This window comes from Maylandia zebra, linkage group LG8 (assembly GCF_041146795.1).
Source record: "Maylandia zebra isolate NMK-2024a linkage group LG8, Mzebra_GT3a, whole genome shotgun sequence".
Lineage (NCBI taxonomy): Eukaryota > Metazoa > Chordata > Actinopteri > Cichliformes > Cichlidae > Maylandia > Maylandia zebra.
The window spans coordinates 9,871,353-9,893,255 of NC_135174.1; the positions used below are offsets into that span (position 1 = coordinate 9,871,353).

General features: G+C 40.3%; 1 protein-coding gene across 2 annotated transcripts in view; it reads right to left on the minus strand.

Annotated features, from left to right (window-relative positions):
* Positions 1-18,551, minus strand: part of arhgap22b (Rho GTPase activating protein 22b) — a 59,255-nt gene extending 40,704 nt beyond the window's left edge. Inside the window, exons 1-3 of one of the 2 annotated variants that reach the window (XM_004557616.3) lie at positions 18,425-18,551; positions 14,410-14,571; positions 1,901-2,100 (exon numbers count right to left, since the gene is read on the minus strand). In XM_004557616.3, the coding sequence (XP_004557673.1) occupies positions 1,901-2,100; positions 14,410-14,452 (243 nt within the window). In that variant the 5' untranslated portion in view covers positions 14,453-14,571; positions 18,425-18,551. Of the gene's footprint in view, positions 1-1,900; positions 2,101-5,223; positions 5,333-14,409; positions 14,572-18,424 lie in introns of those variants that run through there. The other variant, XM_076887287.1, reaches the window with a different exon arrangement.
* Positions 18,552-21,903: the final 3,352 nt, after the last annotated feature.

Genomic DNA, 21,903 nt, shown 5'->3' on the forward strand with positions numbered 1-21,903 from the left:
TGAGTGGGTTTGTGATGGTGTGTGTGTGTGTTGTGTGTGTGCACGTGTGCAGTCAGCCACACTCAGCACATGTGACTTGAATCCCTTGGAAGTTGCGAATCAATATGAGCTGGATGAGTATTGGCAAGCTCTGATTAAAGACTGTCATTTTTTCTCCTCAAAATTGGAGACAGAGAAGTGGGGAACACGTCATTGTGTGTGTGTGTGTGTGTGTGTGTGTGTGTGTGTGTGTGTGTGTGTGTGTGTGTGTGTGTGTGGGCATCAGTCAATCATGAACCTTCTGTCTTTTATTGTTGGATTACATCACTCCTTGTTGCATCTACAACTAAACCTATTAGCTTCACTGAATCTCCACCTAAAAGTATTCGATATAAGTGTGTGTGTGTTTGTGTTTTGTAGGAATGCAGAGTGGGAAAATGTGAGTCAGCTGTTTGCCACAGTTCAACAAAGAAGCAATGGGATTGATTGGAGGTTTACTCTGTAGACAATTTTACAATGATGTACTAATGCAGTAGGAAGACAGGCGTCACACGCTGCCCTGCTGTTTGTACTAATGCACTGAAGCGTCTGCTGAGTGTGGTGAGTTATCATTACAGCTGAGTGTTTTCATCTGACAGCAATAAAGCACACGCAGTGTTACTGTTGGTAGCGGTCACTCATTGTACATAATTAGCTCCAAGCCTTGATGTTTTTAACTATGAGAACCATGAGGAGGCAGAATTGGAATTTGTTACTTACTTACATGTAAATGTAAAAAAATGAGGTGTTTAGCAAATATAAATAATAATATTGGATAAATATAAGCTTTAAGAATGTGCCTTATTGCACTCTGCACTTTTATTAGTCATTGTTCAAGTTTTTAGGGATAAATAGGGATAAATGTTTTTTCTGCGTATCTTCAGTGTGTCTTTGATTTATTACTGTTAGTTTATTGCTTTATATTTATTGCTTTATTCAAATGTAATCATTTGTAGTGGCAGTATCTGCCTAGTGCAGCTGCATAAGGTGCTCAAGAAGAAGTGATATTGATATATGTTGTTATATGTTGCATTTTTCCCACCCCTAAAGAAATGTTAAAAATCTGAAAATGAAATACTGAGCCACATATAATGTTACCCACATATATGTGGGTAACAGACATCTCCAAAAACGTTGGAGCACTTATATATGTGATGTCTTCATAAATCGAGCAGTTATTTGAAATTTACACAGCTACATTCTTGCCTGAAAATATCTTAAAAGTTTATTTTGTGACCCAGAAAGAGTAACATTAAAACTAAGTAGCCTGTTTACTTCATAAACCTCTCTATTGCCCCCAAGTAGCCAATAAATGGAATGAATGAATGTTTAAGGTGGGTTTAAGTCCAGTGCTCAACTGTAGAGTGACTTAAAACAAGCAGATTTCTCACAGATGGGAATTAGGATAATTTTTTCTTGAGGTAATGGCTCAACGTGCTGTTTGGCAAAACTGCAATCAGTTCCAATGATACAGAAAAAATGTTTGGGAACAAAGTCGTTTACAGAGATGACGTCAGAGGAAAACAGGGCTTGCTCGAGAGTACTTAGGGATCAACAAGAGTTTCTTTAATTCTCTGCCGCGTGAGCTGCTCATGCTTTGATTTGAAAGACCTAAATTAGTTTTTTCCCCTTCCCTCACTCAGACACTCAGACTGAACAAAAGCTTCAGATCAAATCATTTACATGAAGGTTTCTCATGTATTCAGCTGCACATTAAACTCCATATGTTTGAGCTGCATGACTCAGCTGTCCCGTCCTCCAAAAGGAAGCTGCACCTCATTATGTAAATATAATCACGCCGGCCAAAGAGCAGTGCTCCAGCTTTTAATTTCGCCACCCTCTGACTGTTTTCCGTTGTGTGTGAACGTGGCTGAAATATTACCTGCGGTTTGGTTTCTTCCTCGTCTTTGTAGAAGTAGAGCTGGTCCGAGCGCAGCACGAACCAGCGCAGCTGCCAGTTCTTCATGATGCTGCGCTGCTTCTTCAGCCACCCCGCCTTCAGAGCCCCCTCGTGGAGGCTCGGGGAGGCTGGGCGGCACGATCCTCGCGACACCTCGCTCATCACCATGCTCTTTGACCTGGCTGATGACACATACACAACACACAGCATATTTTTTAGGCTTATACACAAGCAGCTGAAAGCAAAGGATATTGTTTGTTTTGATTTATTTACCATTTGTCTTATTGTTTGTGTTCTAGTAGGTGTATGTTGTCCCTCTTTTTTTATCCTGAATGCACATAGTGCTCTACCAGGGGCTTTAGTCATGACAGCCTTTTAACCCAGGCTGCTCCACATAAAAGGGAATGGGACTGCAGAGAGGCAGCAGACACAAAAACTAAGGGGAAAAACACACACACACCCACACAGACCCACACCATGCATAGCCTCGGGTGACAGGGATACCCCCCCTTCAATTTCAGAGGTCCTTGGAATAGACTTATTGTGCAGAGGTACAACCCAGCAGAATAGCTGAGGCTTTTGAGCTCAGATAATAGGACCACATGGGACTGACTGGCTGACTGAATGCTCCTCAATAAATGTGTGTAACCTGAGCTCAAGTCAAAGATGGGTTTTAAAAGCGAGTGTGTGGCAGCTTTATAGCTACCGAGGTACTCAGATTTTCCTGGTATGACATCAGCGGTTAAATAATGTCATTTTTGTAGTTATTGCACGGACATTTAAATAAAACTTCTGTAGACATAAAGGAGCGTGACTCTACACTGAGGTGTGTTTTCATCAGACGCTAAAGGATACATTATTTTTACACACTTACAAAAAGGTTTGGCACAGATAAATATACCTGGGGCAAACTAGTGAAAGGCTATTTGATGATCATGTATTATTTAGAGCAATCAATTCTGCTGACATCCTCCCTGCTGGTGTGTGTTCTTTGCCCCCCCACATACCTCAGACACACACACACACACGTATACATGGAATCGATGGCACTGAGGCATGGAAGGAGAAGAAAATCAATTTTTATTCTTTTTTATTGTCCCACATCTTTACCTTCAGCCTATACATTGAGCTTAACGAACATGGCTCATATCATTTTTATTGCACATTACAGCCTGTTTTGACACCCTGAAAAGCCTGTTGATTCTGACAGACGTGGTGTGGCCCACTATTTTTTTTATGCAAACTGGGTCCAGGCTTGCTGTGGAAACCTCTTTAATATATATCAGTAATATATATTCAGTAATATATTACCTTAAAGTGGTATCTTTTTTCCACTCTGTGTCTAATGCTGTCCTGTCTGCATTCTTTAATAAGAAGGTTTTAGAGAGCACACAAATGCTGCCTAAACTGCAAGAATAATTTGCTAGTGCAGCTGTGACTTTAACTTGGTTGGATTCAGTTTGAAATTTGCTGAATATGGTTTGAAATTTGCTTCAGTGTGTGGCTTTCATTATGATTGTGCAATTTAGCCTTTTTGCCAGTGACCAAGGATTATTCATGTTCCCTGGTTTCAACAAAGAGTGGTGTCATATTACCCTTTTTGTTTAATCCAGCTTTTCATTGTTAGCTTGCTCCTTTATTCTGAATGTTTGTGCAGATATTTGGAAAACACTGGCGGCAGATACAGAGTACTGCATCGTGGTGCTAGTGTTTGGGCTGCTGCTCAGGGCATGTTTAAAGGTGTAATATGTAAGATAATAATATACAGTCTATTAACAGCAACCCACAAGGGAGAGCAGCTTATTACTAGAATGCTTTTGTAGTGGTATACTCCACTATTGTAGAGTAAAGTAAGGTAAGCCTTCTGGTCAGGTGACTGTAATCACCTATGACTTCAGTTTTTCCCAAAACACTAAAGATTGGCACGAATTCACGTATTGCTCTAGATGGTTTTCTTTCAAAAGACTCTTGAAGTCATGGAGAGTGCCTCTAATTGGGATTTATTTATATGGTCACACTGACACATGACTCATGAGGAAAGATAACCAGTTTAGGGATGGGGAGTGAATCTGAGGGCTCAGTAGAGCCAGAGCCACTGACTAAGTAACATTTTCCCATTTTCCATTTTAATATGAAGTGACGTTTTCCTTTATTTCATGTTTTCATACATGGAACACTCTTTTTCCACATCTCTGTTTAGACAGTTGCTCTTGCAAAAGAAGGAATCAGATGCATTCAGTCTGTCAGTACCGACCCACAACTTACTGAGGAGGATAGAGGCAGCGTTGCTAGTTAAACATAAAAATAAATACCTTTTTTGCAAAGAGCCGTCTCCTTTGGCTGCCATTAATAACACAAGCTCATCATATGCAGTGTGGGCAGTGCTACCCATGGACTCATTATCACCTCTTAAGCTACGAAGACAGATTACAAGGGTCTGGTTGGGACTAGCTGCTTGTTATGGGTCAATATTTCTGCAACGTTATGCAAGACAACTTTGAAATTTGGTCAGACTCTTTATTTCTCCACATTCTGCTGTTGAGTTCATTTTGAATCATTTTAAAGTAATTATAACATATTTTAAAAAGCTTTAATATCAGCAGACTCACCTCTCTTTATGATTTACCTCTCTCCTCTAGATTGGCTTTCTTTCTTTTTCACTGCTAACAGTTCCCGTCTCCCCTGGCTCTTTATTTTCACTCCTCTGCCCGACACCCTCCATTTCTTGTACTTTGACTCGCTCTAATTCTTCTCGTCTTTTGAATCAAAGAGCACCCAGCGCACATGCATTTAAAGGACAGTTTTGTTATCAAACTGGCACGGTAACTAATTTTTGAATTACAGCTAAACTTTAATTGGCTGCATATAATCTTTTACATGTAAAATAATTTTCATTTTTCATGAGAAGTCAATTTGAAGCACTGCAAAGCATAGGGTTATCTGTTATTGTTTTGAACAAGAGACTCTTCTGCAGCTGGCTTTTTCTCTAACCAGTTAATATTTAGCAGAAGAAGCATAACTTGAATCTCTCTTATATCATTTTACTTTGTAGATCTCTAGTTTTCTTTTGAATCCTAAGCTATGCTTTCCTTAGCTGTCACTATTCTTTGATGTTTTGGTTGTCCAGTGTTGCCTTGACTACACAAATGTGATAGCACAACCCCTGCACAGATCAGCTGGATATTTCGACATGGTGAAGTGTCTCATGTGGGCAGCATCAGCGGTGTAAACAAATCAGTCTTACCCTGACTGGGATCATCGCTACAACTAACAAATTGCAGTTGTATTGCAGTTGTGTAACTCACCTTCCCTGTCCTTTTTAACACCTCTCCTTTTTCGCACCACATCCCGTCCCTCTTGCCTTTCCATCGCTCCTCAACCTGCCGCTGCTCCCATAAAAGAGGACCACTGTTCAACACATAAGCTGCCTGGATCTTGGACTCAATGGAACATACGCAGGGCGATGATTCACGCCTGACTCACAACTGATTTTTGATTTGTGTGTGTGTGCATGTGTGTGTGTGTGCGTATCAAGCACAACTACCCACTGTGCCAATTTGGACCTTCTATTCAGAGTGATTCAGACGTTCCTTGGTTTGGGTGGAGCTGGTCTGTGGTCACTTCTACAACTATCAACTACAATGAAGGAAAAAAGGCCATTTTGCTGTAAAAGTGCACTTTATACACAATCACTGCAATTCAGTGTGGTTATGGAAGCGCTGAGTCAAATTGCAAGGGCTCATCATCATGGATGACTTTGTGCAGTACAATATACCCATTATTGTCCATCATGACTTCTCTGATGATAACTTATGTAACTGAGAGAATGCATCATGTTATTTCACTGTCACGGAATAATTGTATGTATATCAAGGAATACCTAATGGATTGGCTACATATCCAGTTACGATATCATGAAAATTGAAGCTGGTTAAAAGGAAATTGTTAAAAAAAAAAAAAGGCCATATACTGTAGATCACTTTAAAAAACATATTTTTTGTGCTATTTACCAATAATTATATTTATCTGTCCAGTACACTACACCCCTGAGTTACAATCAAGAGTCTAAAATGTAGAAAGCTGTTGTAGCTTATTAGCTATATGCTTTGTGCTTTTCAAGACCAATTAGTTGTACAAATGTGCCTTTTGACCAAACTTACTGTTCAAAGCCCCAGAAACAAGCTGACTAAATGATAGCTAAGTCAGCTAGCTTAAAAATTAAAGCACAGAAAGCTAATGTGACTGACTACTTCTAGCATGTTCTTAGATTACAGTTGTGTTAGCTTTTAGCTCAGCAGCTACATTAGTTTACCAACTAGCCCAGTGAGTAGCTCCTAGGTCAACAAGCCTCTAGCACTAGCAACTAACATTAGCGACTTCAAGTCAAACAAGTACAGGGATGTAAATACATTAGAAGTTTTTTTTTAAGCCAGGATAGTCCACTAGCAGCCATCAGCTACAAACTGATGTGGAACCTTTCCTTTGGTTCATGTCAAATAAAACGAGGTTACTATGATTACTATTAGATATTAGTAATGCTACTACTGAAACTCATTCTTCTTTCAAAGTGCTTTGGCCCAGTAATGTCATGAGGACTGATACTTACGATACCAACATTCAAAAAAGGAAACAGTACTTATTTTATTTAGCACCGCAGGCATCCCCAAGGCTGCAGTTAGGGTTGCCAATTGTCCTGTTTTAGCCGGGACATGCAGTATAATGAGCAAAACTGGTGCATCCCTTATATTAACTAAAATGTCCTGTTTATTGATTGTTACCTGCAACGTCACTTTCTGACCAACAGTTGGCACTCTTACAAATACCAAATATGATTTGACCGTAATTATATCAGATGAGTGCTTGTGTCCAGTCACAACTGATGTGAGGAGTAATATGTGAGTCATAAAAATACGGTGCCATTTGGTCTGCTTAATAAACTGAGTAATTGAAACCTGTATTTACAGTATTTTGTTTGATCATTTTTCTTTTTTTCCCATGTGATTTCTGTCATTTATTGTTTTAGATGAGGTATTGATTATGAACATACAGTGCATATTTACACTATGCCCAGCTAGCTGTGCACTGTGTTTCTGGCACACCAGAGTGTCAGTTTGCAACCCTAGCTGCAACTCTTCTGTGAATTTTAGTCTATCCTTACATGCTCATTGTTAAAATGTTTTATTCACCATTCAGGGCTCTAGAGTGCGACCAATTTGGTCGCAAATGCGACCAAATTTTTCAGTGGTGCGACTAAAAATAAATATTTGGTCGTACAGGTGCGACCAACTGTTCCGGTAACAAAAAAAAAATCTCTGTAACTCTCCGTGTGGTCAACAACAGACACACATTATGCCCCTATCGTGGACTAAACTAATCAGAGATAGTCAGGGGCGGGACCTCTCTGATTGGCCGTGGTCCAGTTGAAAGTGCAGGTGGAAGAGAGAGGTGAGTAGCTTGAATAAAGCGATATCAATTCATTAACGGATTCCACACAAAGACCTAAACACGGAGCGGACCCAACACATCAGAATCAGCTTCGTCTTTCTCGGCTTTCTCACCCGACGGCCTGAACACTACACGCTGTCGGAGCTTAGCGATTCTTCGGGTCCGCGCTGTGTTTACGTCTTTTTGCGCTGATTCTGAGCTGCAGGTTTTGCCTCTCTCCAACCAAAATTCACCGAGCCAGCAGCAAAAGAAGCAGCAAACTGCGCTTCACATTTGATCAATGTCGTCATGAATTCCCTCTGACTTTTGCTGTTTTGCTTCCACCACGATAAAAATCACACTTCCTGCACAGCTCTCTCTCTCTCTGTACTTCAGGAACAGTTTCCCGTCTCAAATCTGTTTTCTGCATTATTCATTCGCTTATTACCCACCAGTCTAGCGTTGTTTACAGCGCTTTTTCTTTTTTCACTTAAATGACATCGGACAAGAAAGCCTAATTTCTGCTGTTCAATACTGAAGAAATTTAAATTTCTTAAAATTATGCAAAATTGCAGAATATTTTTAAGGTTATCTGCTATAAAAAGCCAGACCAGGAAAATCTCCTTCATGTTTTCCTGTGTTTTATTCTCAGTTACTTTCACACAAAGGCATCTGCTGTGATTTTCACAATTCTGATGAAGTCTCATGTGTATCAGTATTGATAAATGATCAGAATTATAATATTTCTGACTGTCTGAGGCTAAATTGAATCAAATCAGGACTTTGAGAACCGGAATTGAATGGATTATAGAAATCAGTGATGATACTCAGCCCTAGTGAGCAGCCTAGGCCTGAGAGAAGTGGATGTACTGTAGCTGTGGGTAATAAGAAAAGATGAAAAGAACTATTGATAACTTTTTTGTTAAGTTAAGGCCTGATCTGTCTGAAATTCATAGCCAGTGCTCTGACACGGTGCCATCAATATTTGAATGCTGAAAAAGCACAGTGTATCCAGAAAACACATTATATGCTGCAGTAAATGCACTGCCCAAGTGTCCCCTCTCCCCACGGCCTTTCAGCAGCAGACAGCAGCAAACAGGTCGTCAGAGGAGGCCAAGATGATGATTAAGTTTTTAACATTTTCTACAATATTGACAAAGCACTTTAAGCACAAGTTTGTTAGTTAATAATTTAGAAATTAATATTGTCTGTATGGACTTCCCCCCCAAAGAAAGTGCACATGTAAAACTGCGGTGTTAAGCGATGCGGTTGAAAAATTTGAGTGCGCCTAACTTTTGTGCCGGTACGCCTAAATTTTTAAAGTTAGGCGTACCGGTGCGCCCATGTCAAAAAGTTAGTCTAGAGCCCTGCCATTGTATTATGTGGAAGATAAAGCCGCAGTATAAACATGGCAGATAAGTGCATATGTTTGCTAATTTGTGTGAACTGAGCCTTAAAGAAGGCTTTACAGGACAGAGGACTCCACAAAGCAAAACCATGTGAGGATGTAGCTTCATTCAGTTTGCTCGTGTATAAACAGGAGAACGGTGATGCTGATTGTTCAGCCACAGAAATAGACAAACTCACAGAGACTGAAATTCATGCAACCCTCAAAATAGCAGCGATGGAGTGCCCTGTCCTGGACTCAGCAGTGGCACATATGGAACTAATGCCACAATGTGAACAAATGGTTGTCAACAAACGTAAAACAAAGCACAAGTGGTCTGACACATGAAGACACATGATGCCTCGCACACATGCCTGAACGCGCACACTGCCTGTGACGTCACTTTATACAGTTTGGAGCTGTATATTTATCACCAGTGGGAAATTGATATAAGGCTGTTATGCACATCAGAGAGGAGTGGATCCATTAGCATGGCCGGGCGAGTGCTCCAGAGTAGCTCAGTAGCACTACACTGATGGCTAAATCACATGCACGCAAGCACAAACATTGGCATGTTGGAAGAATCCAATTTCATTAATCTGGTTTTTGTCCAGTGATTTATGGCTTGCGAAAAAAAACAGCACAGGGAGTTACAGGTGCATCAATACGTTAGCCTATCACTGCTGATTAATGCGTTAGCTGTTATGTGTGTGTGGTAGCATTTCTTGGGTGGGGGCTGCAAATAATATACAGCCTGTTATGTTAAAACTGCAGTGGGGTGGACGTGATCTGCACTGGTGGGTGCGCGTTATCGTCTCTACATGTATGTTATATGTGTGAATTTTTCCTCCACAGTCTTGCTCACAGCATGTAGTTGTGAGGGTGTTCGTTCATGTTTCTTTGACAGGCGTTATGTCAGGGTGTTGCTACATTGGAGCACTTTGATCACAAAACCATGGTAACACAGATCAAAAAGACGCAGCTGATATGTGGGCAATTAAATCTGCTACTATTTCTGTAGCCAACCATTGTAACCACAACCCTGTTACAGTTTCAATGTGTTAGTGGCTGACACAGTTATTGCTAAAAGCCAACAGTTAGATAGAAGCTAAAAGGTAAATAATATCAAGTCTGTAGTTTAGACATGGTAGAAATTGACCTTTATTTGCTTCCTTGATAGAAAGATAAATCTGATACGGTTTGTCTGTTTGCTAAATAAGAAGCAGAAGCATCTGAAGAGCAGTGTGCAACAGCCAGACTGAACATTGTGTTACGTCTTCAATATCTGCAAAAACACAAGGCCCTATAGGATCTGGGTGACATGCTGTCATTTACCCTCCAATTTGTTACAAGGGCAACTGCCTCCATTAGCTCTAAAACCAAAATGGACACTGTACCAGGGACATTGTCAAGACTTCTTGTACACAGCATATGGTTGTTCACGTCAAGTAGCAACCTCTGAGGTTAAAAAATATAGCCAATGTGGAAATGGCAATTTCCTCAAATGGGTAGTTGAGGTTGGTTCCAAAAGTGGAGTCAGTCCCAATAGACTCCCATGTAAATATGTCCAGCAACAGAACTAGACATGTTCTGTAGACTGACACACCAAAACATCTTTGGTCTTTATAGAGTGGACTGGAGAGATTCCAGCTGGATTCAAGCTTGTGCCACCAACTCTTGTTTTTTGGGGGTCATTAAAGATGTAAATTGTAAAATCGTTCCATTGTGGAGAAAGGTCATTGGAGGACTTCCGATCACAACTTTATCCTGCGAAATTAATATTTATACTTTTATACTAAATATTTCTTTTCACATGTATAACTCATATTCTTATAACTGTTTTATTTTTGATTCAGTCTAGCTGTAGACTTTTGATCAGACGGAAATTACATTTCAATTGTGTATGCCACATTCCACATATTTTAGAACTGACAATAAAGTTGACTTTGACTTTTCCTTTCTTTGTGTCCATTGTGCAAGAGAAAAGGTTATTTTTTTTAATATAATGCAATTAGTTTATGTTATATTAAGACTTAAAGTTGACACGATAAGGACAGTTTGTTTGCAATTCATCTTATTCAGTTAAAATAAGTAAGAAGTTAAAACAGTGCTGTAATGAAACGAGTGTACGGTAATCCCCATCTCTAACCTGCCGTCCAAAAACCAAAACAGTGCCAACTGAAATGTTCAGAAAAACAGAAATCACAAAGCAACGGGTGACTTCACAGCCATCGTTTACATACAGGCTACACTGTAGAAAAAAATTGCAATATAAAAGTATTTTACTGTGTATTTTACAGTTTTGTACTGTTTTTCTAGAATATCATTAAATTCACATAAATAGACTGTGATTTTACATTTCAAATGTAAATTAACGTAAAATCACTGTAAATGTAATAAAACATAATTTTCTTGTTTTTCAAAAAAAATTTTTTTTGTCAAATTCAAATTTTATTTGTCACGTACACAGTCATACACAGTACGATATGCAGTGAAATGATTAGACAACTGCTCGTGACCTAAAGAAAAAAAAGGAAAAGGCTATGAATAAGATAGGAAATAAATATGAAAAATTAAAAAGTGTAAATTTAACTAGGAAGGAATAAAATATAAAAAATTAAGGTTAAAAATGAGTTAAAATTTTTAAATGTATCTGTCTGTACATATGCATATTTAGATATTAATAATATTCTCACTGTTATTTAGGGCGATCGTGGCTCAAGAGTTGGCAGTTTGCCTTGTAATCAGAAGGTTGCCGGTTTGAGCCCCGGCTCGGACTCTCTCAGTCGTTGTGTCCTTGGGCACTTCACCTACTGGTGATGGCCAGAGGGGCTGATGGTGCGCTATGGCAGCCTCGCCTCTGTCAGTCTGTCCCAGGGCAGCTCTGGCTACGATTCTAGCTGCCTCCACCAGTGTGTGAATGAATAGTGGAATTGTACAGCGCTTTGAGGGTCTCGAAAAGCGCTATATAAATGCAATCCATTATTATTTAAACCAACTGTTAACTGTATATTTCTGTACATTTAAGTATTAGTATTCATATTGCCGCATTCATTGACCTTGTTTATTATGGGCTCAAAATGTGGTCATAAATATTTTGTACTTGTAAAAAAGATTTGTATGTGTAAAAAAGATTTGTGTGTGCGTAAAAAAGATTTGTATGTGTAAAAAAGATTTGTGTGTGCTTAAAAAAGATTTGTATGTGTAAAAAAGATTTGTGTGTGGACTTAGAAAAAAAAAACCCTGCAAGTTACAAGTACGGATTTTTGACCCTATTTTTCTACCCTTCATCTGATTGGTCAATGTCATGTCAATCACAAATGTAACAATCCAATCAGAGAACAGATGGGTTTGGCTGTCGGAGGGGCGCTTTTTTGAACTGCAGGTCCTTGAAGGGTGATACCGTTTGAAGCTGGAGGATCGCTATATAAATATCCGATAGCAGCTAGGTCCCCTAACTTTCAGTAGCTGTTGAAAGGAAAAAGTTGTGGTATATCAGTGGTTAGAAATAACATTATTACTTTAGGATTAGTTTAACACAAAGTCAGGGCTGACCCAGGACCATTGCTGTGAGTCACAGTGCGCAGCATAAAAGTCCTTTCACATCGGATGCAGGATACGCTGCTAATGCTAACTGCTAACTAAAAGCAAAGGATCTAGAATTTGTTACGCTGGCTGCTGGGCTCTATGGGTTTTTGCAGCAGCTCTACCTGTACTAGATGCACCTGCTCCTTGTCTTTTCTATCTCTGACTTTATGTCCTCTACAAGAGTTTGTTTTTTTTGCTAGTTCTTCAAATGTTCAATAAAAACATGTATGCTAATTCATAACGAAGAAAGCTTTGTAATGAAGACTGTCATTTCCAAAACACTGCCCGCCCCCACCCCGCAGTCCGCAGCGCTGTTGAAAAGGCTGTGGAAGTCCCTGTATTAAACACGTAGACCTGTGACATAAAAATCACCAAACTCGGACGACCACAGACTGTTTTCCTTCGTGGTGATGAAGGAAAACGCTGGGTTGGCATGTAAAAGGGCATTTATTCCCTTCAAAGACCTGCAGTTCAAAAAAAGCGCCCCTCGACAGCCAAACCCATCTGTTCTCTGATTGGATTGTTACATTTGTGATTGACATGACATTGACCAATCAGATGAAGGGAAGAAAAATAGGGTCAAAAATCCGTACTTGTAACTTGCAGGGGTCTTTTTTTCTAAGTCCACACACAAATCTTTTTTACGCACACACAAATCTTTTTTACACATACAAATCTTTTTTACGCACACACAAATCTTTTTTACACATACAAATCTTTTTTACAAGTACAAAATATTTATGACCACATTTTGAGCCCATAGTTTATAGGTAATTTCATTGTTTAATCACGTTAGAATGTTCCTAATTTAATGTTTAAAAGCACTTGACAAAGGCAAATCCCATGGAAAATTAGGGCAACAAACTGTATTGTCATTACTGAAAATAACCGTATTTTTATGAGAAAGTTATTTTCTGTTATTTTCTGGTGTTATTTTGCCGCCCCAGCTGCCGGAATATTACTGTTTTTTTTGGATTTTTTTTTTTACGCTGTATGGTTTACATAGCTTGACCTTCTGCTGTCATGAATTCAGGAGCCAGGAATGATCAATACATGCGTGACACATCGTTAATTTATATTATGAGTGTCTTCTTCGGCTTACCTGTACAAGCAGCCTAATCATCCACAGCGTCGCCACCACGCTGGTTGGTGCCCCGTCCCTTCTCGACCTACTGTGACCTTAGCTCAACTTGTGATATGCGTCTGTGCGATACTCCATGCAACAAATGTGATGCTGTCAGCAGTGAAGCACTAATTTACAGACGGTATGCAGAGAATGTTTCCCACGCGGGGCTCACACAGTCGCTATAATCTCTTTCATTTTCACTGTCTCAGATGTGCAGCGAGGATGTGAAGTAGTGTCAGCTTATACGAAATATTCTTCCCTAGACTACCTTCCTTGATTCATAAAAATGCATTTTTGACCTTTATGCTATAGGAAACGAGGGATTTTGTCTATAAAACCCCTTGTTTAGGTCAGACTACAGATTTAACTGACTTTGCAACCAGTTCTGTGCCACTCCAGAGGATTTAAACATCGCTCTGCCATTCCTGGGAACTATTCATGTCATCTTATCAGATCCAGTTAGATAATTGTAGTTTTCTATTGGTGCCAAAAAAGAAATGGGAGACAGACGCACACTCTCACACACATATTAATGTATCCATCCACAAAGACACACACATGCCACACGGCTGCAGCTTCAGCGGCAGCTGACGGCAGCCTGATAGTGCCTAGCGCTGCAGTGATGAAACTAGAGATGCTGCTCACGCCTCCTAATAGAATTCACACCGACGGGATCGACCAGCTGTAGTAAAATGCTAATATACGCGAGAGGTTCCCTGTATGGGCAGATCGCCTGTTTCATTCAGAAATGTGAGCCAAACAGATGGAGGGGAGAAAAAGTGCTTCTCCATGGGTATTAGAAAACCATAAGTATAGGAGCAATTGTTTTTTATAGTAAAAGTGCGATGCAGTGTCATAAGGAGTTAGTGCATCTACTAATCCATCATCTAAAACTCTCACCAGAGTCCCTGTGAGATGTGACGTGATGTATCTCCGTCCATGTGAAGGCAGAGAGAGTGAACCTACCTCTCCTGGTCTGTCTGATCTTTGGGCTCAGCATGGCTGTCATCGCTCGTCCGCACGCTCTCCTGTCGGCATGTTCCTGTACATCCACGCACCCCACCCCTGCGTTTCCCTCTGCCTCTCTCCTCTCCTTCTCCCACTGACCTTCTGCAGTGCAGCCGGCAGCTAGGGGGTTGGGTGAACACGGGGAGGGGAGGAGAATGGAAAGAGAAGAGGGGTGGTGAAGGGAAGGAGGGGGAGGAACTACCCCTGTTTTTTTGCCATGCCTGCGCTCACGCCCAGTGTCCTCCACCCCTTCCTTTTACATTATTCATAGTGGTACATCCGCCTGTGGTACATGAGGAGGATCTCCTCCAAAAAATGGGTCTGACTGGCTATTAGATGGCTGATTTTAAGTGCTCTTATTTTCCACTGTGATTACTTTTTTTTACGTCAAGATCTGTCTGTTTGTAAAAGGGAGGAAGAGGAGGAGTGCTCATCTGGCAGGTGTCTCCTCCTTCTGCCACTAATTAAGCAGCAGAGCTCTGCAGCTCGTCTCTGCCTTCCACCCTTAATTACTCATTTCCCCTCACCCATCTCCTGCTTTCTCTCTCACTCATCTCTCCTCCTTGCTGTACCAATATTTGATCTGCTCACTTCCTTCCCTTCCTCTCTCACCCCAGTTCCTGTTTTTAAATTCCTCTATAGCCTATGATCTGGCAATCCATTTTTATCTTTGCCAGCGTTGGCTTTCTAAGAATGATACAGCCTCCGGTTCAAAATCGGGTGTAAGAAATTCCCAGTTCATGCACTAGGCTGTAATTGCACCTTCCAGGCATACCAGTGGCACTACTCAGAAAGACCAGGGGAAATAAAAAATACAGATCCCCTTCTAAAAGACAACGTCCTGTCTCCTTGAGCTGCGACAGCCTGTAATTGACTCAGGAAAGTGAGTAGGAGTGTGGCCCTTGGGAAGGAAAATTCAAAGCTGTTTTTTGTTCATTTTAGTACTTCTGGCTTTCATCAGTAAATTTTTTGTCTATTTTGTAAACTTGTATAGGCTTTTATGGAATCTGAGGCTATTTCAATCATTTTAGTAGTTGTTACAGGTGTTCTTTTTTCAGGTTAGCAGAAAGGATACTTCATTAACTCAGCAAGCTGCTGTAGTTCACATCTTCAACATCCATGTTTTTGTCATGAAGGTTTCGCTTAAGGGAAGAAGCTAAAACATAATTGCCAGGTTAGATTGAATCAATTACATTAGTAAAAATTCACATTATAGGAAGATTCGGATAGTATCCATCCCTGAATCACCTATAGGGAAGCACTTACAGGGAGTGCAGAATTATTAGGCAAATGAGTATTTTGTCCACATCATCCTCTTCATGCATGTTGTCTTACTCCAAGCTGTATAGGCTCAAAAGCCTACTACCAATTAAGCATATTAGGTGATGTGCATCCCTGTAATGAGAAGGGGTGTGGTCTAATGACATCAACACCCTATATCAGGTGTGCATAATTATTAGGCAACGTCCTTTCCTTTGGCAAAACGGGTCAAAAGAAGGACTTAACAGGCTCAGAAAAGTCAAAAATAGTGAGATATCTTGCAGAGGGATGCAGCAGTCTCAAAATTGCAAAGCTTCTGAAGCGTGATCATCGAACAATCAAGCGTTTCATTCAAAATAGTCAACAGGGTCGCAAGAAGCGTGTGGAAAAACCAAGGCGCAAAATAACTGCCCATGAACTGAGAAAAGTCAAGCGTGCAGCTGCCAAGATGCCACTTGCCACCAGTTTGGCCATATTTCAGAGCTGCAACATCACTGGAGTGCCCAAAAGCACAAGGTGTGCAATACTCAGAGACATGGCCAAGGTAAGAAAGGCTGAAAGACGACCACCACTGAACAAGACACGCAAGCTGAAATGTCAAGACTGGGCCAAGAAATATCTCAAGACTGGTTTTTCTAAGGTTTTATGGACTGATGAAATGAGAGTGAGTCTTGATGGGCCAGATGGATGGGCCCGTGGCTGGATTGGTAAAGGGCAGAGAGCTCCAGTCCGACTCAGCAAGGTGGAGGTGGAGTACTGGTTTGGGCTGGTATCATCAAAGATGAGCTTGTGGGGCCTTTTCGGGTTGAGGATGGAGTCAAGCTCAACTCCCAGTCCTACTGCCAGTTTCTGGAAGACACCTTCTTCAAGCAGTGGTACAGGAAGAAGTCTGCATCCTTCAAGAAAAACATGATTTTCATGCAGGACAATGCTCCATCACACGCGTCCAAGTACTCCACAACGTGGCTGGCAAGAAAGGGTATAAAAGAAGAAAAACTAATGACATGGCCTCCTTGTTCACCTGATCTGAACCCCATTGAGAACCTGTGGTCCATCATCAAATGTGAGATTTACAAGGAGGGAAAACAGTACACCTCTCTGAACAGTGTCTGGGAGGCTGTGGTTGCTGCTGCGCGCAATGTTGATGGTGAACAGATCAAAACACTGACAGAAACCATGGATGGCAGGCTTTTGAGTGTCCTTGCAAAGAAAGGTGGCTATATTGGTCGCTGATTTGTTTTTGTTTTGTTTTTGAATGTCAGAAATGTATATTTGTGAATGTGGAGATGTTATATTGGTTTCACTGGTAAAAATAAATAATTCAAATGGGTATATATTTGTTTTTTGTTACGTTGCCTAATAATTATGCACAGTAATAGTCACCTGCACACACAGATATCCCCCTAAAATAGCTCAAACTAAAAACAAACTAAAAACTACTTCCAAAAACATTCAGCTTTGATATTAATGAGTTTTTTGGGTTCATTGAGAACATGGTTGTTGTTCAATAATAAAATTATTCCTCAAAAATACAACTTACTTAATAATTCTGCACTCCCTGTATAGTGAAATTTTGGGATTTTAAAATAATGCAAATACTTTGTATCAGTGAGTCAGCACTAATTATGGAATGAAGAATATGCAAACAAGCAAACAAACACTGCAGGTAAATTAGTGTTTACTGTTGAACTTTAATCATAATAAAAAAAAAGGAATCATTAAAGCAGCAGTGTGTCTTTAATTCACTATTTTCCACTCCAATCTTTGGGGATTTGGCGTTCGTACCTGAGACATCTTACTCAGGACTACACATTGTAGAGTATAACCACAATTAAAAGGAAAAGAAATTGAGGTTTTAGGCAAGAGTTAGTTTGTAGTTTTCTTTTTTATCTTTTTTTGGTAGTGTGTAGCATGCATATTTTTTAAACTGGGGAATAAAAATAATGGTAAATGGCCTGTATTTGTATAGCGCTTTACTAGTCCCTAAGGATCCCAAAGCGCTTTACACATTCAGTCATCCACCCATTCACACACACATTCACACACTGGTGATGGCAAGCTACATTGTAGCCACAGCCACCCTGGGGCACACTGACAGAGCCTACTGACCACCACCAGTAGGCAACGGGTGAAGTGTCTTGACCAAGGACACAACGACCGAGACTGCCAAGCCGGGGCTCGAACCGGCAACCCAAAAAACTAATCGCTTACAACAATGAAATAAATGTACTTCCATTTGTTTTGGTTGATACATTTGTTATAGCATTTTTGTAAAAAAGCTGAATTTAATTGTAATGGACAAAATAAACAAAACAAATAGTCCTAAAACATTAAGCTAGTAAGCTAAAAGCTAGTTAGCTAAAAGCTAATTAGCCTAGCGAAATGCTAATTAGCCTAATGTATGTGTCCTTTATACTGTTTATGAACTGAACATGCCTCTTTAGTTTTAAGCTTTTTTCAGTAAAATTCAATGTCACTGTAATGTTTACTGTCTGCTTATTTGTTGTTTTTTTCCTTCAGATTTAATTTTGGTTAAAATATGACTTTACTGATGGACACTGGTTATTGAACAGGACTTAAGTCTCTACATTTGTCCAGTATTTACGTATATCATTTCGTGTTTATTGCTGATAATAAATTCATAATATCTAAACATATTTCACTGAGAAATTTAGGACAAAATGTATCAAAATTGACTAAATTGACCAAATACCTTGACTGCATTTGGTTTAACAGGGATATTCTGTGTTAGAGGGCTGTTTGTCCCTGTCTGATGTCTGAAATATCCCGCTCTCAGTCATCTCTGGAAGGCGGCATCAAACCTGTCGTTGCTGTAGCAGCTGTGCTGCTCTCCTCCTCCAGCATACAGAGGATAATAGCCTTAAGTCCTGCACTGCAATTGAATCAGAGCTGGCCTCACGACAACCACAGCTGCTCTTATTACAGAGCAAAGTGGGAGACACAGAGGGGGTCAGGGGTGTGCGTCTCCACACATACAGGCACACATACCCACAAGATAACAAGCAGCTAAAATGAAGCAGCAAATGCAGAGACAGATCTAGCGCACACACGCAGAGAGCAAACCAGAATGGAGCCAAAATGAGGCTGAAACAAACAGAGATAGGGGTCACATAAGCTACAATGAAACAGTGGAAGGAGGAGGGACACACACACACACACATACACACCAAGAAGCCAAAATGAGCCAGCAGTGGGGGGGGGGGGAAAAGCCTTCGGTGCCAGCGTTCCCTTTAAGACTGAGGCTGGGTTAAAGCGATGTGGCCACACGGTGCAGGGTGTGGCTCTCAGCGTTGTTCCCTCTATATTTATCACCCAAATCATCCACATGTTGTTGTGTTATCACAGTGTGGAATGTTGGATAAAAGAGGAAGAAGCAAGATAGACTCGAGACTGGACATATGAAGCCACAGAGTGAGACCAGTGGCAAACCAACAGAGCAACCCACAAACAACCCTTTCTGTTGTTGTTTAGCCATAACCACAGGCCAGTGCTCTGTGTACACCACACATTCACCAGAACTCTGATATATACTGTTGGGCCTAAGAGCTTGCTTAAATGTCAGGTTGTCCAATCTGAGGGAGACAGGATGTACTAAAGAAGGGTGACACTTTTTCTCCTGTACCTCTGCCTACGCCTTCTTGATTTTTTCCTTTCTGTACATTTTCCAGTGTCTCACACACAAGCTTTTGGCTGTGTATACAAGTGGGACCCTGTAACGCACAAGGCAGTGGCCATCAAAATAAACACACACCACTCAGCCATCAGCTGTCTGGCACAGGGATGGGAAAAGCTGAATCTGACTGTTTGGAAAACTTTCATTTGGATTTTGCCTCTGACGAGAACATCATTCACCTGGCTTTTAAAGAGGTTGTGGATTTAATGTAGTATAGAGTGGAGTCCTTAGCAAAGACTAAATTCACTTCGACTGACCAGCTTAGATCAGAGTCAGAGAAGCCTTTCAGGCCCTTGAACGAGCTTAATTTTTTTTACCAATATATTTGAACATAACTGAAAACTGAATAAAGCTGCTCATATGGTCTAATTCAAGAAGTTACTGTTCAGTTTCCTCCGGCCAGTTGTCAAGGTCCTTGTATGATTTTTTTAAGAATTACAAACAACAATAAAACCGTTCGTTTAACATGAGTTAAAACAGTAACTTGTATATAGAATGTCTGTCTGAACACAGTGTAGAAAGGTTCTTGCTCAAGGACCATTGAATTTACACAAATAGGCGTCCATCCATCCGTCCCTCCTCTTGGTCCGATTTCAGCAGTGTTGAGAAGGTTACTTTTAAAATGTATTCCACTACAGATTACAGAATACATGCCCCAAAATGTATTTTGTAACGTATTCTGTTACGTTACTCAGTGAGAGTAACGTATTTGAAATATTTTGGATTACTTAATATATTATCAAGCTTTTTACTACTACATGAATGTACTATTGCTGTGTGATTTATTACAATTACTGAAGGTTACTCGTCATATCAATACCAACTAGATATTTAAATCTTAATATAAAATGAGTAACAGTAGGGTGGACATTAGGTAAGGCTGCACTTTTTGCAGCGATCTCATATAGAAAACTATTCCGCACGTATATAAAACAGGTAGGCGGGTCCGAACCGTAGTAAAGGGACCTCTGGCTAATACGTCGGGTTCGTGTCGGGCTTATAGCCGAAAACTAGCTTTACTTTCTTGCCTGGGTCAACTTTGCTAGCGAGAGACAGGGAGAGGCGTTGAAAGACTGCTCCTACGGAACCTATTGTTTCGGAGGAAAACACGAACACAGTGTACAGTCGAGTCTTAATAGCTTACTTACAGCTGGGCTACACTGCCCATGAGGCTACATTCTTTAGGGCTATGCCTGTAACACTCTGCCTATTGCCTTCATAATAAAACATTTTTTGAACAATAATTTTTAAAAATATATCATCACGTCATTATGCGGGCCGCAACTTGAGGTGACATGGGATTGAGACCCAGGTGTCAGAGTCTCTTAATGCGTGTTTTGTTCTGGTGTGGAATTACCAAAAAAAAAAAAACAGAGGGGACAGCCTAACATATGAAAAAGGAAAAGACCGCCATGAAATCCCTTTATTTCAACAAAGTAACTGTATTCTGAATACCACATTTTTAAACTGTAACTGTAACAGAATACAGTTACTCATATTTTGTATTTTAAATACGTAACGCCGGTACATGTATTCCGTTACTCCCCAACACTGGATTACAGTGATACTTGAACACGGTGACAACTTTGATCAGGGAATTTAAAATTTAAGCACATACCCTGCTTGTCAATGAAAAAGCCACTCCATTTGATGCAAATGTCTGAATCCAAGCAATGCAGCCACTCCAAGATGAACATTTCCAATTCCGCCTAGCAACATTCGGATGGTAGTGTCAGAACTTGGTGTAAATAAATGAAAGCATCCTCCTCGGAACAGCGGTTCACACTGGTGTTGTAATGGTGTGGTAGATATTTTCTTGGCACACTGGGCCACTTAGTAGCAGCTAAACATCATCTAAACACACAACTTATTTGAATATTGTTGCTGACAGTGTAGGACAATGGATAGATAGATACATGTATGATGAGTAATGAAAGAGAAGCTGTTGTCATATTCAGATTAGAGATACATGGCTTGTGTAGCTGGGATGACCTGCAGTGATCAGTGATTTAAATCAGTATTTTGCATTGTTTTTATTGATTGCTCCTGCTAGAAGAGCTTCCACAAATTTAGCAATTGGATGAACAGGACTGTTAGTTCGACAAGCAGTGACGCCCAACACATTCCCTTCAATTTTCCAAGTCTATAATTGTGTTTATTTTTCCTCACCTTTGAGGTCAAATAATGTCACTGGGGATGATGGTCAGAATGATAATAAGTCCACAGTGTTTGGAAAACCTTTTCAAATATTGATAGTGAGAATGATTAAAATTTCATAATGGCACTGATGGGCTGTGCTAAAACAGAATCACAGGGTGGCTACTGAAGGTGTGATTGTTGACTTAGCATTACTTATTGATCACCACTGACCGACTGTGATGGGCAGCAGTTCACCAGCATTGGCTATAGTGCTGTTAATGCCATCTAAATAATTATGTGGAAAACATTTCATATAAACAACACTAGGGTTGCAATAAATGACAACCTAGACCCCCAAG